At 40.0% G+C, this 13,888-nt stretch overlaps 1 protein-coding gene across 1 annotated transcript in view; it reads right to left on the bottom strand.

Moving 5' to 3' along the window:
• Rpgr (retinitis pigmentosa GTPase regulator) overlaps positions 1-13,888 on the bottom strand; it is an 86,889-nt gene that overhangs the window by 41,310 nt on the left and 31,691 nt on the right. Inside the window, 2 exon segments of the mRNA XM_032889628.1 lie at positions 10,138-10,962; positions 10,964-11,549. Coding sequence (XP_032745519.1) covers positions 10,138-10,962; positions 10,964-11,549 — 1,411 coding nt within the window.

The raw sequence follows: 13,888 nt of genomic DNA, 5'->3' as shown, positions 1-13,888 counted from the left end.
ACAAATGGTTGAACTGGAAAATATCATCCTGAGTGAGGTAACCCAATCACAGAAAAAACACACATGGTATGCACTTATTGATAATTGGCTATTAGCCCAAATGTTTGAATTACCCTAGATGCGTAGAACACATGAAACTCAAGATGGATGATCAAAATGTGAATGCTTCACTCCTTCTTTAAAAGGGAACAAGAATACCCTTGGCAGGGAATAGAGAGGCAAAGATTAAAACAGACACAGAAGGAACACCCATTCAGAGCCTGCCCCACATGTGGCCCATACATATACAGCCACCCAATTAGACAAGGTGGATGAAGCAAAGAAGTGCAGGCCGACAGGAGCCGGATGTAGATCTCTCCTGAGAGACACAGCCAGAATACAGCAAATACAGAGGCGAATGCCAGCAGCAAGCCACTGAACTGAGAATACGACCCCCATTGAAGGAATCAGAGAAAGAACTGGAAGAACTTGAAGGGGCTGGAGACCCCTTATGAACAACAATGCCAAGCAACCAGAGCTTCCAGGGACTAAGCCACTACCTAAAAACTATACATGGACTGACCCTGTACTCAGACCTCATAGGTAGTAAATGAATATCCTAGTAAGATCACCAGTGGAAGGGAAGCCCTTGTCTTTAAGACTGAACCCCAGTGAACGTGATTGTTGGGGGAGGGTGGCAATGTGGGAAGGATGGGGAGGGGAACACCCACTAAGAAGGGGAGGGGGAGGGATTAGTGGGATGTTTGCCCGGAAACCGGGAAAGGGAATAACACTTGAAATGTAAATAAGAATTACTCTAGTTAATAAAAAAATTTATATAACAAATCACCCCTCTTCCTATTATCAAAATATACTTGTCATAACCAAGAGTGCATGGGAGCCACTTCCACAGAAACAAGGCATAACAGAACGTAGTTTAAGGTCAAATGAGAGAAACATTTTCTTCTAAAGGGTAGCATTTAAGCCCCCTACTTGCACCTGTCACCAGTCCTTACTTGATCTTTCCTGGGAGCTGCATCTCTATGTCTCCACACTGAAGGAAGCTTTGGAGCACATAATTATGGCCTCAGAAATTGGTGATATGTGGTGAATGTTTGTAGGGACTCATTTTACAATCCCATCTTTTCTAGTAATGGCACTATATATAACCAAGGCCTTGTTGTGCACATATTATTAACTAGAAGCTGGGAAGGGCTGTGCAGCTGTCCTTCAAGTGTTCCTTTAGTGGTCAATGGAAAGCATTGGCAAGTATTCTGTCCAATTCTATTAGTGGGAACTTAGGTTTTCTGTGTGTGCTGTTGGATTTTGTTTTTGTTTCTTTGTAAGCTGGTAAAGATTCTGAACATTAGACAGAGCAGTAGGGAGTGCTGAAACTCACTCTTAGGTGGATTGCCAAAGGGACAGCAATTTACCTGCCTGTATGCCACACGGGGTTAGGGTAGCATGGTGGGCTTGGTCAACTGTGGACTTGGCCATATTTTGAGACAAAAATATGTTAGCAGATGAAAAATGCCAAAAATCTGATGAGAGTTTTATATATTGTTGCAGACTAAAACTGGAGCTCACTTTTCTTTCCATCCAGAATATGTACAAAAGCAAATCAGTGTTGACCTAGTTTGAGTTTTATTTTTAAAATGAAGAAAATAAAACTTGGAAAGTATACCATTCCATAGGGCAAATGGAAATTCCATCATAGCTTTTGTTATTACATTTAATTAATTAATTAATTTTTATACTTCAGATTTTATTTCCCTCCTGGTCCACCTGCTGAGAGTTCTACATCCTATACCCCCTCCCCCTCACTCCCTTCCCCTGTCTCTACAAGGATGTCCCCACCCCACCAGAACGCTAAACCTCCTGGGGCCTCCAGTCCTTTGAGGGTTAGGTGCATCTTCTCTGACTGAACCCAGACCCAGGAGTCCTCTGTTGTATATATGTTGGAGGCCTCATCTCAGCTGGTGTATGTTGCCTGGTTGGTGATCCAGTGTCAGAGATTTCGGAGGTCCAGGTTAATTGAGACTGCTGGTCCTCCTACAGGGTTGCCATTCTCCTTAGCTTCCTCCAGTTTTCCCCTAATTCAACCAGAGGGGTCGGCAGCTTCTATTCATTGGTGGGGTATATGTATCTGCATCTGACTCTCTCAGCTTCTTGTTGAGTCTTTTGGAGGGCAAATTATGGTAGGTCCCTTTCTGTGAGCACCCCACAGCTTCAGTTATGGAGTCAGGTCTTGGGGCCTCCCCTTGAGCTGGATTCTACTTTAGGCCTGTTGCTGGACCTACTTTTCCTCAGGCTCTTCTCCTTTTCCATTCCTGCATTTCTTTCAGACAGGAAAAAATATGCGTCAGAGCTTTGGCTGTGGGATAGCAACCCCATCACTCACTTGATGCCCCATCTTTCTGCTGGACGTTGATTCAATAAGTTCCCTCTCCCCACTGTAAGACCTTTTTTTCTAGAGTCGCCCCTTGGAGTCCTGAGAGTCTCTCACTTCCCAGGTTTCTGGTACTTTCTAGAGCATCCTCCCAATCTCCTTCCTCCTGAGGTTGCCTGTTTCATTTCTTTCTGCTGGCCCTCAAGGCATCAGTACTTTCCCTCCACCCAATACCAGATCATGTTCCCCTCTCCCCCCACCCCTATCCTCTTTTCCTCCCCTGTACTTCCCTCCCTCTCCTATTGTGGTTGCTTTCTTCTCCCTCCCAATTGGATCTGAGGTGTCCTCACTTGAGCCCTTCAGCTTGTCCATTTTGAGTTCTGTGGACTGTATCCTGGATATTCTGTACTATATTTGGGCTAATATCCCCTTATTCATGAGAACATAACTTTTGGGTGTGAGTTACTTCATTCAGCATGATATTTTCTAGCTCCATCCTTTTGCCTGCAAAACTCAGAATGTCCTCATTTTTAATAGCTGAGTAGTATTCCATTATGTAAATAAACCACATTTTCTGTATCCATTCTTCAGTCGTGGGACATCTGGGTGGCTTCCAGCTTCAGGTTCCACAAATAAAGCCATGAGGAACATAGTGGAACATGTGCCACTGTGGCATAGGGAGGCATCTTTGGGGTATATTCCCAAGAGTAGTATTTCTGCGTCTTTAGGTAGGTCTATTTTCAATTTTCTGAAGAACCTCCCAATTGATTTCCAGAGTGGTTATACCAGTTTGCAATCCCACTAGCAATGGAGGAATATTTCTCTTTCCCCACAGCCTTCACCAACACGTGTTGTCACCTGAAGTTTTGACCTTAGCCATTTTGACTAGTACAAGTTGGAATCTTGGAGTTGTTTTGATTTGCATTTCTCGGATGACAAGGGATGGTGAACATTTCTTTAGGTGCTCCTCAGCCATTAGCTATTCCTCAGTTGGGAACTCTCTGTTTCACTCTGTACCCCATTTTTTTTACAGCAAAACCAACCAGATATAATTTATTAAAATAAGTTCATTACAATGTTGCCTGTTTTAAAATGTTGTAAATATATCCAAAACTGTTCCAGTGTTGTAATATTATGAACATTGTCTTAGGAAATTACAAAGTACAATAACTATGTTGGCAAAACTATGAAATAGCTTCATTTGGTTTCCAAATATAAAAATATATTGTTTTATGCAACACTGAGCAGTTAAGGCCAGAACACTTCAAGGAGAGTTGGAGGTACATGTACTTTGGAAACTGCTTGATAAAAATATTAACATAAATAAATATTAAATCTGTTCATATTGTCCAAACCAAGCCAAACATACTAATTAATATCTTTTTAAACAGTGTTATCGGGGAATTTCCTTCAGAAGTTACAACATTTTTCAAGTATGAAGAATAAATGTGCTCGGTGACCATGGAAACATAAACATACATTTATAGAATTGTACAGGATTTGGACTTTCCCTCCATATTTGGTGTTGCAGTATCCTGAATATTCTGACCCATGTGGTTCTGGTTGGCATCTTTCTTATCACTTTGTAAGGCTATTTGGTCTCCTATTGGCTTTATCTCTGGGAGTGGATCATTAGCACTCTGCATCAGTTTCTGACCTGTCAATGACATCCGATTAAAGAAGGAAATCTAGCAAAAACACACAAACAAAAAGATTTCATTTCAGTAAGGAAAATATTCAGAAACTATGCAGGGATATCATTTTTTAACAGGCATGAGCATAGATTAAATCACATTTTAGTGTACACATATGTACAACAATGTGTCCTTAGCATCCCAACAGATTTTCATCCCTTGTAAAATAATGCAGTCATAATAACTAAAGTAAGACTCGCTTTCAACCCTAACAATACCTTCATCATCATGGTTGATCACAGGTGATCACTAAGGTTTCACTTTTTTGTCTTGTAAAAGAAACAAATGAAAACTGGGAAATCACTCATTTAAATGTTAAGAGGACTAGGTTATTTGTGGGGACTTTCTCTGATACCACTAGTGTACCTCAACTATAGATCATTTCTGTTGTGACACTCTAGAAAAGGAGGGCATACCTCACATTCCTGCGATCAGAAGTTCTGAAAAAACTACTGTTGGCAAATGAAGAGCACGTGAGGCTTGTGGGTCTGAGTCAGCAGTGGGGATGGAGGGACTGCGCTGAGAGGCCAGCACTGGGACATGCAGGATATAGATAACAGATGGAGGTAGCCAGATCCCCGGCAGACACCGAAGAGAGCCAAAGAACAACTTATGAGGAGCAATACTTGAGAGTCAGGCAGATGTGGCAAGGCATCCCCGAGGACTGAGGTTTGTAAGGACAAATTTGGAAAAAGAAAGCAGCTTGGAAGTTAGAGAAGGAAAACTTACTAAGAGGTGTATGGTCAACAGGACCATGTGCAGAAGGAGATAGTGGGTAAGATCATCATCTTAGAAAAAATGTCTCATCTCACTTAGGACCTTTGATGACTTATCCAGGGAGAAATTAGTATCCTTCAAGGAGCTATCATACAAGAAATGCTTCTGATGACATATCGGAACCAGGAAAAACACAGGAAATGAAAAATTCATGAGGATGTAGCTGTTTCAGAAATCAAAATGGAGATGATGATGACAACAATGACAACAATAACAACTCATCATTAACCATAAGATGGAGGCGACCAGAGTAAAACATAACCTGTAATGACTTCTAGTAAAAAAGTCTATGGATTAAATAAAAGCATCACTTGACTTGCTGTACTGGAGGGTACACATCTTAAAACTGCTCCACTACAAAACAGCAGCCCCTATTAAGTTGAAGAAGTGTAACTTTCTAATACACAGGTCATTTCTCAAGAGTGTAAAGACAGTCCCTGTGGGCCCTAAAATGGGAAGAAACACACTTAGGGAATGATCACTGAAACTGCATATGTATACCTGGTAATCTAAACCCTGGGGCTTTAAGAAATCTGAGTTCACAAACTATAGGGAACTGGACTAGGTCAACCCTTAAATAATGTGGAGCTCCTCAAAGAACTGTTTACTCTCTGTAAGTAGTAAACATCATAAATACATATAAACATCAGGAGACAAATAAATACCATGTACCATTTGTTTTTTTTGGATAAAGAAGAAACATGTTATTGAGGTAAGTTTGAAGTTCATATGACCAGTGTGGATAGGCAATCCTTAAAAGAGACAATGACCTGAAGCCATTTCAGATCTAATAGAGAGACTAGCAAACTATTTTCCATGGGTAGACTAATGCTTACCTAGGCTTAAGGGGATTTATGTGCAAATGTCCTGGTTGAACATAAATCAATCGGGGTTGGGGATTTAGCTCAGTGGTAGAGCACTTGCCTGGAGAGCACAAGGCCCTGGGTTCGGTCCCCAGCTCCGAAAAAAAAAAGAACATAAATCAATCCAAATTAAAACATAGACAGAAAAAAAGCACTATTATTAGTAACTGAGCCAGAGCAAAACATACATGTTTGCTTCTGGAAGATGTTTACATTATAATTGCTAAGTAAAAAGATAGAGAATGGGTATTCTTAAGTTCTTTAAAGCAGAAATCATTACACCAATTTTAAAATAATAAAATATAAGTTCACCTAAAATGCAAGGGAGAAAAAGGCTGGAGATGGCATAGTGAGCATTTATTGCTCTTGCAGAGGACCAAGTTTGGTTCTTAGCACCAATATGACAGCAAAGAGTCTATAACTCCAGTTCCAGGGCTCATGGTGCCATGTTCTGGCACCTATCCACAAGTGGTAAACACACCACATGCATGCAGGCAAAACACATAAAACAAAAATAATCTTTAAGAGAAATGGGACTGGAGAGATGGGTCAGCAGTTCAGAACATTTGCTGCTCCCTCAGAGGACCTAGGTTCAGCTCCCAGCACCCATTTGTTGGCTCCAGTTCCAGGGGCTCTGTGCCCTCTTCTAGCCTCCATGGGCATTGCAGGCATGTGATACAGGCAAAACATTATACATAGAAAATAAAAATAAGTCTTTTTAAATGCAAAAAACATTGAAATTAAAATTCAAAAAAGCAGAACAGTTTCAGCAAAAGAGATAATATAAAATCAATAAAAACCTTGAAATTGCCCAATGTATGAAGAGACATAGTAAATAATAAACTGATATTAAATTTATGAACAACAGAAAGAAAATATTTGTGTCATAATCTGAAGCAGGGGTACAATGTTCAAATACATAATATATAACAAATTTTAAAAATATAAATTAAGTGACTTCTGAGATTCAAGGGTCATATGTTTCAAGTAAGTTAAAATGAAAGGTTATATAGAAAGCTCTCAAGAATTCTGTGAAAGCAATATTTGTTTTACAGTGCAGGGGAGGGAACCCAGGGTCTCAAGCACACTAGGCAACTGATCTACCGAGGTCAACCTTTAGTCAATTCCTAAAGCAATATTCTTAACAGCAACAGCTGGAACAGAAGCAATACTAGCCAAGTAGTTATACTATTTATCACTGAAAAACTATGATTAAATAGAAAAGTGTATTCAGGCCAACTGAAATGCAAGGTATGAACCACCAACAGACACCTATGAAAAAAAAAACTTCTAAAGGATTTCTTTGGCGAGAATAAGACTTCTGATTGGTAAGAAGTAATATGAGCAGAGCATGTGATATCAAAACCAAGTAACAACATGGTTCACGACATTAAGAAAATCAAAACATTGGGTACAGTCATTTGTAGAATGGAAAAGAAAGGATATCAAGGCAGAGCATTATTGTAAGATTCTGTGATTATTTGAGAAAATATAATAGCAATGGTCAGTCCCAGGCATTAGGAATGCCCATAAAACATTTGAAGTCAAAATGCAGCTGTTGAGTATGCTTTCAATGTACCTATTTAAAGTCCATGTTAAAAAGAGGGGGCTAAATTTCTCTAGCAGGCAAATTCTAACAGCAGAAAGCTAGCTTATTAAAAACATGAGTCGGGGGTTGGGATTTAGCTCAGTGGTAGAGCGCTTGCCTAGGGAAGCGCAAGGCCCTGGGTTCGGTCCCCAGCTCCGAAAAAAAAGAACCAAAAAAAAAAAAAAAACATGAGCCACCACTGTAAACCTTTTACATACTTTGGGGTTATAAAACTCCTATAAGGGACTAGCATAGGAAAAGTAGAATGTGAATTCAATATTTTGGTCTCAATACCAAAACGAACAATTCACTTCACTTACTTTTTTAGCCTTTTTTATGTCTTTACTTGTTGGTTCATTACCTCCCAGAATTTCTGAAGAGCTGCTCTTTACTCGGTCATACATGTGTCCTACAAATGGATACATGTAAAAATATTATTCTAACTAAAGAAAAAGAAATTCTTCACATTTTCAGGGAAATTATCAACTCTAAGTTGTAGAATAATATAGAAAGAGCTCACTACTGGACAAGTAAATAATGTCATACCACACAATTCCTGAAAAATGGATTCAGTTATGGTAAGTTGCCTGGATAACTTAACCAATGCAAAACTATTTAGATTATGACTATCCGAAATTTCCTATTATGGTCAGCAGGAAATGCCGGAGAAGACACATGGAAATACAATTTTAAGAGAACTCTTTCTCTCCCCTCCCATCTCCCCCAACCTGTTTCTCTCTCTCTCTCTCTCTCCTCTCCCTCTCCCTCTCCCTCTCCCTCCCTCCCTCTCCCTCTCCTCCCCTCTCCCTCCCCTCTCCCTCCTCTCTCCTGTGTGTGTGTGTGTGTGTGTGTCTGTGTGTGTCTGTGTCTAGGCCAGAGAACAATGATTGATGGTTTCCTTTATCATCTCCACCTTAGCTTTTGAGACAGGATTTCCCATTGAACCTGAGGTTCACTGACTGGGCAATGCTATTTGGCCAGAGAACTTGAAAGATCCTCTAGCATCTGCCTCCCCAGCACTAGGAACACTGGAGTATGTCACCACACCCAGCTTGGGAATACAAATTCATATCTTCATGATTACATGACAGGGCTTTAATGATTAAGCTATTTTCCTGACTCCTACATCATGTACTCTATTAATCTTGTTTTATTTTTATTCCTTGCATTCAAATTAACACGCTACTTTTAAGTTTCAAGCTAATCCATGCATTCATTATATAGCTGGATAATAATCATTAAGAGAAAATGGATGAAGCATTATAGTTTTTGGTTTGATATGGTCAACCTTTGAAGTCTATATTTAGTTTCTTTTTGATACTATGGCTACATTCTAAGAATCCTTATAGGTGATAATAATTTAGTATGTTACTAAAAATAATCTAAAACTTACTATTCTTTTTGTGGACGTTATAAGGACAAAATAATGGAGGGAACTATTTCTTCCTCTGTTTAGTTCTTATCAGTCAGATATCCAGTCCCATGAATAGTTGATTTATTTCTGAGGTATTAGGGACCAAGCCCAGAGTCGTGACTATGTTAGGCAAGTGTTCTACCACTGGGCTACATCCTAAGCCCATGAACAGTTTTTCCTAATGAAAACACAGTAGAAAGCATATCTAGGCTGATGATGTAGACATAATGGATGAGCCTTACAGCACAAGCACAGCTGGTTTGCATCTTAAACCAAGTACACTCCCAGTGTCCTGTATTGTATGGCACCTGCTACTACACTAACAAGCTTTAGATCATTTTTCAGTGCCTGCAGTAACATTAGAGACACAAGTGCAGGTCCTAGAGGAACTAACTAGGCTCCAGGACAGCTCAGTCATATTAGTTTGTGCAAAGAAGACCCTAGTATTTGACAAGGATTAAGTTGGGATTTGAGCAAAGGCCCAAGATGCTACTGGTTGAGTAAGAGGAAGAAGAGATAGATTTAGTTCTAAATCCTCCAACACTGACACATAGGCAGCCATGGCTAATGAGTGTAGACTGCATCTGAAGAAGCAGAGAAGGTAACAGTGAACATGGACAGAAGCTTCTATTTAAAGGGTCGTATGAAAATAAGCATTGTAAGAATCTCACCCTTATCACCTTAAGACTTACTCCTGCCATTCTCTGTACATTGTAGCTATTTAAGAAAAACGGCAAGTTCTTCCACATGTTCACTCAAATGCCCTGGCCACACAAGAATGGTATGTACCATTTCTTCTCTACTCCGCCTCACAGAACTAGCTCAGAGGTCTCCTTACTCAAGGTTTTACAGAATAGAGGAAACAAATATAATATTGGGACGGCATTTTTGCACATCATATATATGTAGCTGATGATAAACTTCTGATTCTTCAGCAGGTTGCGGGGCTGGAGGGATGGAGCAGCACTTAAGAGTGGATACTGCTCGGGGCTCAAATTGAGTTCTCTCCATCCACTGCAGACAACTTACAAGCCATGTGAAACTCTGGGCAAGGGCATTTACAGAGTTCTCTTCTGAACTCATTTGACACACAGCCATATACATAGTTAAAGTAAATTGAAAATGTCATTTTGAAGTCAAATATGCTTATACCTTTTGGATTTTCATTGTACTCACGAAGGTTCCGTTGCAGAAGTCTGGCACTGTCTTCCTCTTTAACAATTTCAGCTGGCTTCTCATCAGCAGGAACGACAGTTTCGGAGCCTTCTGTTTCAGGAAGGGCATCCTCAGGTAGACTTCCTTCTTCTATAGTCTCAGTCTCCTTTTCTTTCTTCCCTTCTTCTTCTACAGTGTCTTCTTCATTTGGGACACTAATTTGCTCATCCATGCCTTCCGCTTCTGGTTTCACACTTTCTGAAAGCTGAGGAATAGGCTGTTTTTGAATTGGTGAAAAATCTAATGACTTCTCATTGGAACTCGTGGTCATCATATGTGTCATATTTAAGATATCAATGGTTTCACCAAAGTTTTCTGAATCCACTGCTGAAGAATTTTCTGTCTCTGTCTCTTTGTTCATTTTATCTTCAAAATACTCTGAGTTCAGTGGCTCCACGGAGTCAGAGGTGCTTTTCTCTGGGTAGTTATTCACAGACAAATGGAAGGGGATTGAACTGGGGGAAAAATAAGAAGCTGAAGTGGAGGCAGAAGTCCCCTCTAATGGAGGAAGTGTTCCCACCATTGAAGCAGAGCATGAGGGTCTCTCCCGCTCTCTTCGTCTCAGATGCGCTGATAAAGATCTATTCAGAGAACTTCCTGGGGAGAGATCATTGATGAACAAAGAACCTGTACTCATATAAGGCTCATACACTTCTTCAAATTCAGTTTCGTCTATTGTACCAAGTTGTGGAGTGGCAAAAACTAGCATGTGACATCCACCACAGGCAATCAATTGAACTGTAAATTTCAAAAAATTAGAGCACAAAGTAGGGAAGAACTGATTGGTAAAGTTCTCCATTCCAAGCCCTAATTTTCCATGCCATCCGTCTCCAAAAGTATACATAAGGCCTATATTTGTCATCAAAGCTGTATGGTTTTCTCCACAGGAAATATGACTTATTTTCTGATCCTTAATACGATCAATGATTTTGGGTTCTGAAGTTTCAAGAAGAAAAGTGCCAAGGCCCTGTTGTCCAAACTGTCCCAGCCCAAAGGCATACACAACTTTCTCTGTGAGAACCACAGTGTGCCCTCCACCACACTTGAATCACCTTGTCAGGAATCCCCAGCACATGCTGGGGAGATCTGTGATTGATCAGCAGCTGGTTGGGAAGGCCCAACTTCCCATTCTCAGGTTCTCCAAATGTGTACAGCTCCCCATCCGTTGTTACAAAAGTTGAATGGTAATATCCACAAGAGATCCATGAAATTGGCTTACCGACAGTCACTTCGTGAGGGATACATACATTACTTTTATTTTTCAAACCAATCTGCCCTTCAGAATTGTCACCCCACATAAAAAGTTTTCCATCCTCAGTTAGAGCGGCTGATGTATTAGCACCGGCAGAGAGCTGTTTAATGATATCACTAGGTGTAAAGAAGCCAATTTGATGAAAGGTATCTCTGTTATCAGTGTCACCAAGCCCCAATTGGCCTTCATTATTTCCACCAGCTGCATATACACCACCAGTATCTGTTGAAACTAAGGTATGGTTCCTTCCACATGCAGCAAGTTTCACCTTTTCAGGCTTAAGAGCTTTGATACATGTTGGCTTGCTGATAGTTGATTTTGATCCTAATCCTAACTGGCCCCAGTTGCTACTGCCAAACATGTACAATTTATTATTTCCTGTAACAATAGCAGTATGTTCATCTCCACATGATGAACATGATAGGTACGTCATTTTTAAACCAGAATTTGCTAGGAATGTTTTCAGCAAATTTAGTTTTTCCAAATGTAAATACAGCACCCGTATCAGGCACCAATGACTTAGGTTCTGCCATGCTGAAGGCTGCGAACAGAATCTGTGCCTGCTTCGGAAAGACAGCAGGGGCGACTCGATTGGGCCTAAGGTACTGCCCTAGCCCCCCAGTTCCCCATCACGACCCTCTTGGCATTGACCACTACTCTGTACCCCATTTTTAATAGGGTTATTTGATTCTCTGTAGTCTAACTTCTTGAGTTCTTGAGTTCTTGTATATATTGGATATTAGCCCTCGGATGTAGGATGTATAAAGATCTTTGCCCAATCTGTTGGTTGCCATTCTTTCCTACTGACAGTGTCATTTGCCTTACAGAAGCTTTGCTATTTTATAAAGTCCCACTTGTCAACTCTTGATCTTAGAGCATAAGGCACTGGTGTACTGTTCAGGAAAATGTCCCCTGTGCCCATATGTTTGAGGTTCTTCCCCACATTCTCTTCTATTAGTTTGGGTTTATCTGGTTTTATGTTGAGGTTTTTGATCAACTTAGACTTGAGCTTTCTACATGGAGACATATATGGGTCTATTTTCATTTTTCTATATACAGACATCCAGTCAGACCAGCACCATTTATTGAAAATGCTTTATTTTTTCCATTGTATATTTTTGGCTTCTCTGTCAGAGATCAAGTAGGCATAAGTATATGGTTTTATTTCTGGGACTTCATTTCTATTCCATTGATCCACCTGTCTCAATACCATGCGGTTTTTTAATCACTAGTGCTCTGTAAGAGAGCTTGAGGTCAGGGATGGTGATTCCTGGGGAGAATTGCTCTTTCCACGACTTTGAAGAATTGTGTTGGGATTCCAATGGGGATTGCATTGAATCTGTAGATTGCCTTTTGTAGAATGGCCATTTTACTATGTTAATTCTGCCAATCCACGAGCATATGAGCTCTCTTCCTTTTCAGAGATTTTCTATTTCTTTCTTGAGAGACTCAAAGTTCTTATTATAAAGATCTTTCACTTATTTGATTAGTTACCCCTAAGATATTTTATATTATCTGTCAATTGTGAAGGTGATTCTTTCCCTAGTTTCTTTTTCAGCTTGTTTATCATTTGTTTAAAGGGAGACTACTGATTTATTTGAGTTAATTTATATCCGGCCACATTGCTGAAACTGTTTATCAGTTGGAGAAGTTCTCTGATAGAATTTTTGGGGTCACTTATGTATACTATCATATCATCTGCAAATAGTGATACCATTAATTCTTCTTTGCCAATTTGTATCCCCTTGATTGTTTTTGTTGTCTTATTGTCTTAGGTAGCACTTAGACTATTATCTTGAATAGATATAGGAAGAGTGGGCATCCTTGTCTTCTGTCAGATTTTTATGAGATTGCTTCAAGTATCTCTCCATTTTATTTGATACTGGCTTTTGGTTTGCATTAAATTGCTTTTATTATGCTTAGGCAGGGCCTTGAATTCCTGATCTCTAAAACTTTTAACATGAAGGGGTGTTGTATTTTGTCAAATGATTTTTCTGCATCTAAAGAGATTACCATACAATATTTTTCTTTGAGTTTGTTTATATGGTGTATTACACTTATGAATTTTCATATATTGAACCAAACTTGCATCCCTGGGATGAAGCCTACTTGTTGTGGTGAATGATAGTTCTGATGTGTTCTTGGATTAGTTCTGTGAGAATTTTATTGAGTATTTTTCTTTTAGGAAATAAAGCTTTATTTTTTCCATCTTTATTACATTGGGTATTTCTTATTTATATTTCAAATGTTATTCCCTTTCCCGGTTTCCATTCCAACATCACACTTTCTCCTCCCCCTACCATTCTATATGGGTGTTCCACTTCCAATACTTCCCCCCAATTGCCACTCTCTTCCCAAGAATCCCGTTCACTGGGGGTACAGCCTTGGAAGGACCAAGGGCTTCCCATTCCATTGGTGCCCATACTAGGCTATTCATTGCTACCTATGCAATTGGAGCCCAGGGTCAGTCTTTGGGTAGTGGCTTAGTTCCTGGAAGCTTTGGTTAGTTGGCATTGTTCTACATATGGGGTCTCAAGCCCCTTCACCTCTTTCAGTCCTTTCTCGGATTCCTTCAAAGAGGGTCCCGTTCTCAGTTCAGTGGTATACTGCTGGCATTCGCCTATGTATTTGCTGTATTCTGGCTGTGTCTCTCAGGAGAGATCTACATCCGGTTCCTGTCAGCCTGCAGTTCTTTTTGCTTCATCCATCTTTTTTTT

This window comes from Rattus rattus, chromosome X, assembly GCF_011064425.1.
Source record: "Rattus rattus isolate New Zealand chromosome X, Rrattus_CSIRO_v1, whole genome shotgun sequence".
Classification (NCBI taxonomy): Eukaryota; Metazoa; Chordata; class Mammalia; order Rodentia; family Muridae; genus Rattus; species Rattus rattus.
This window is presented reverse-complemented; position numbering and strand designations above follow the sequence as displayed.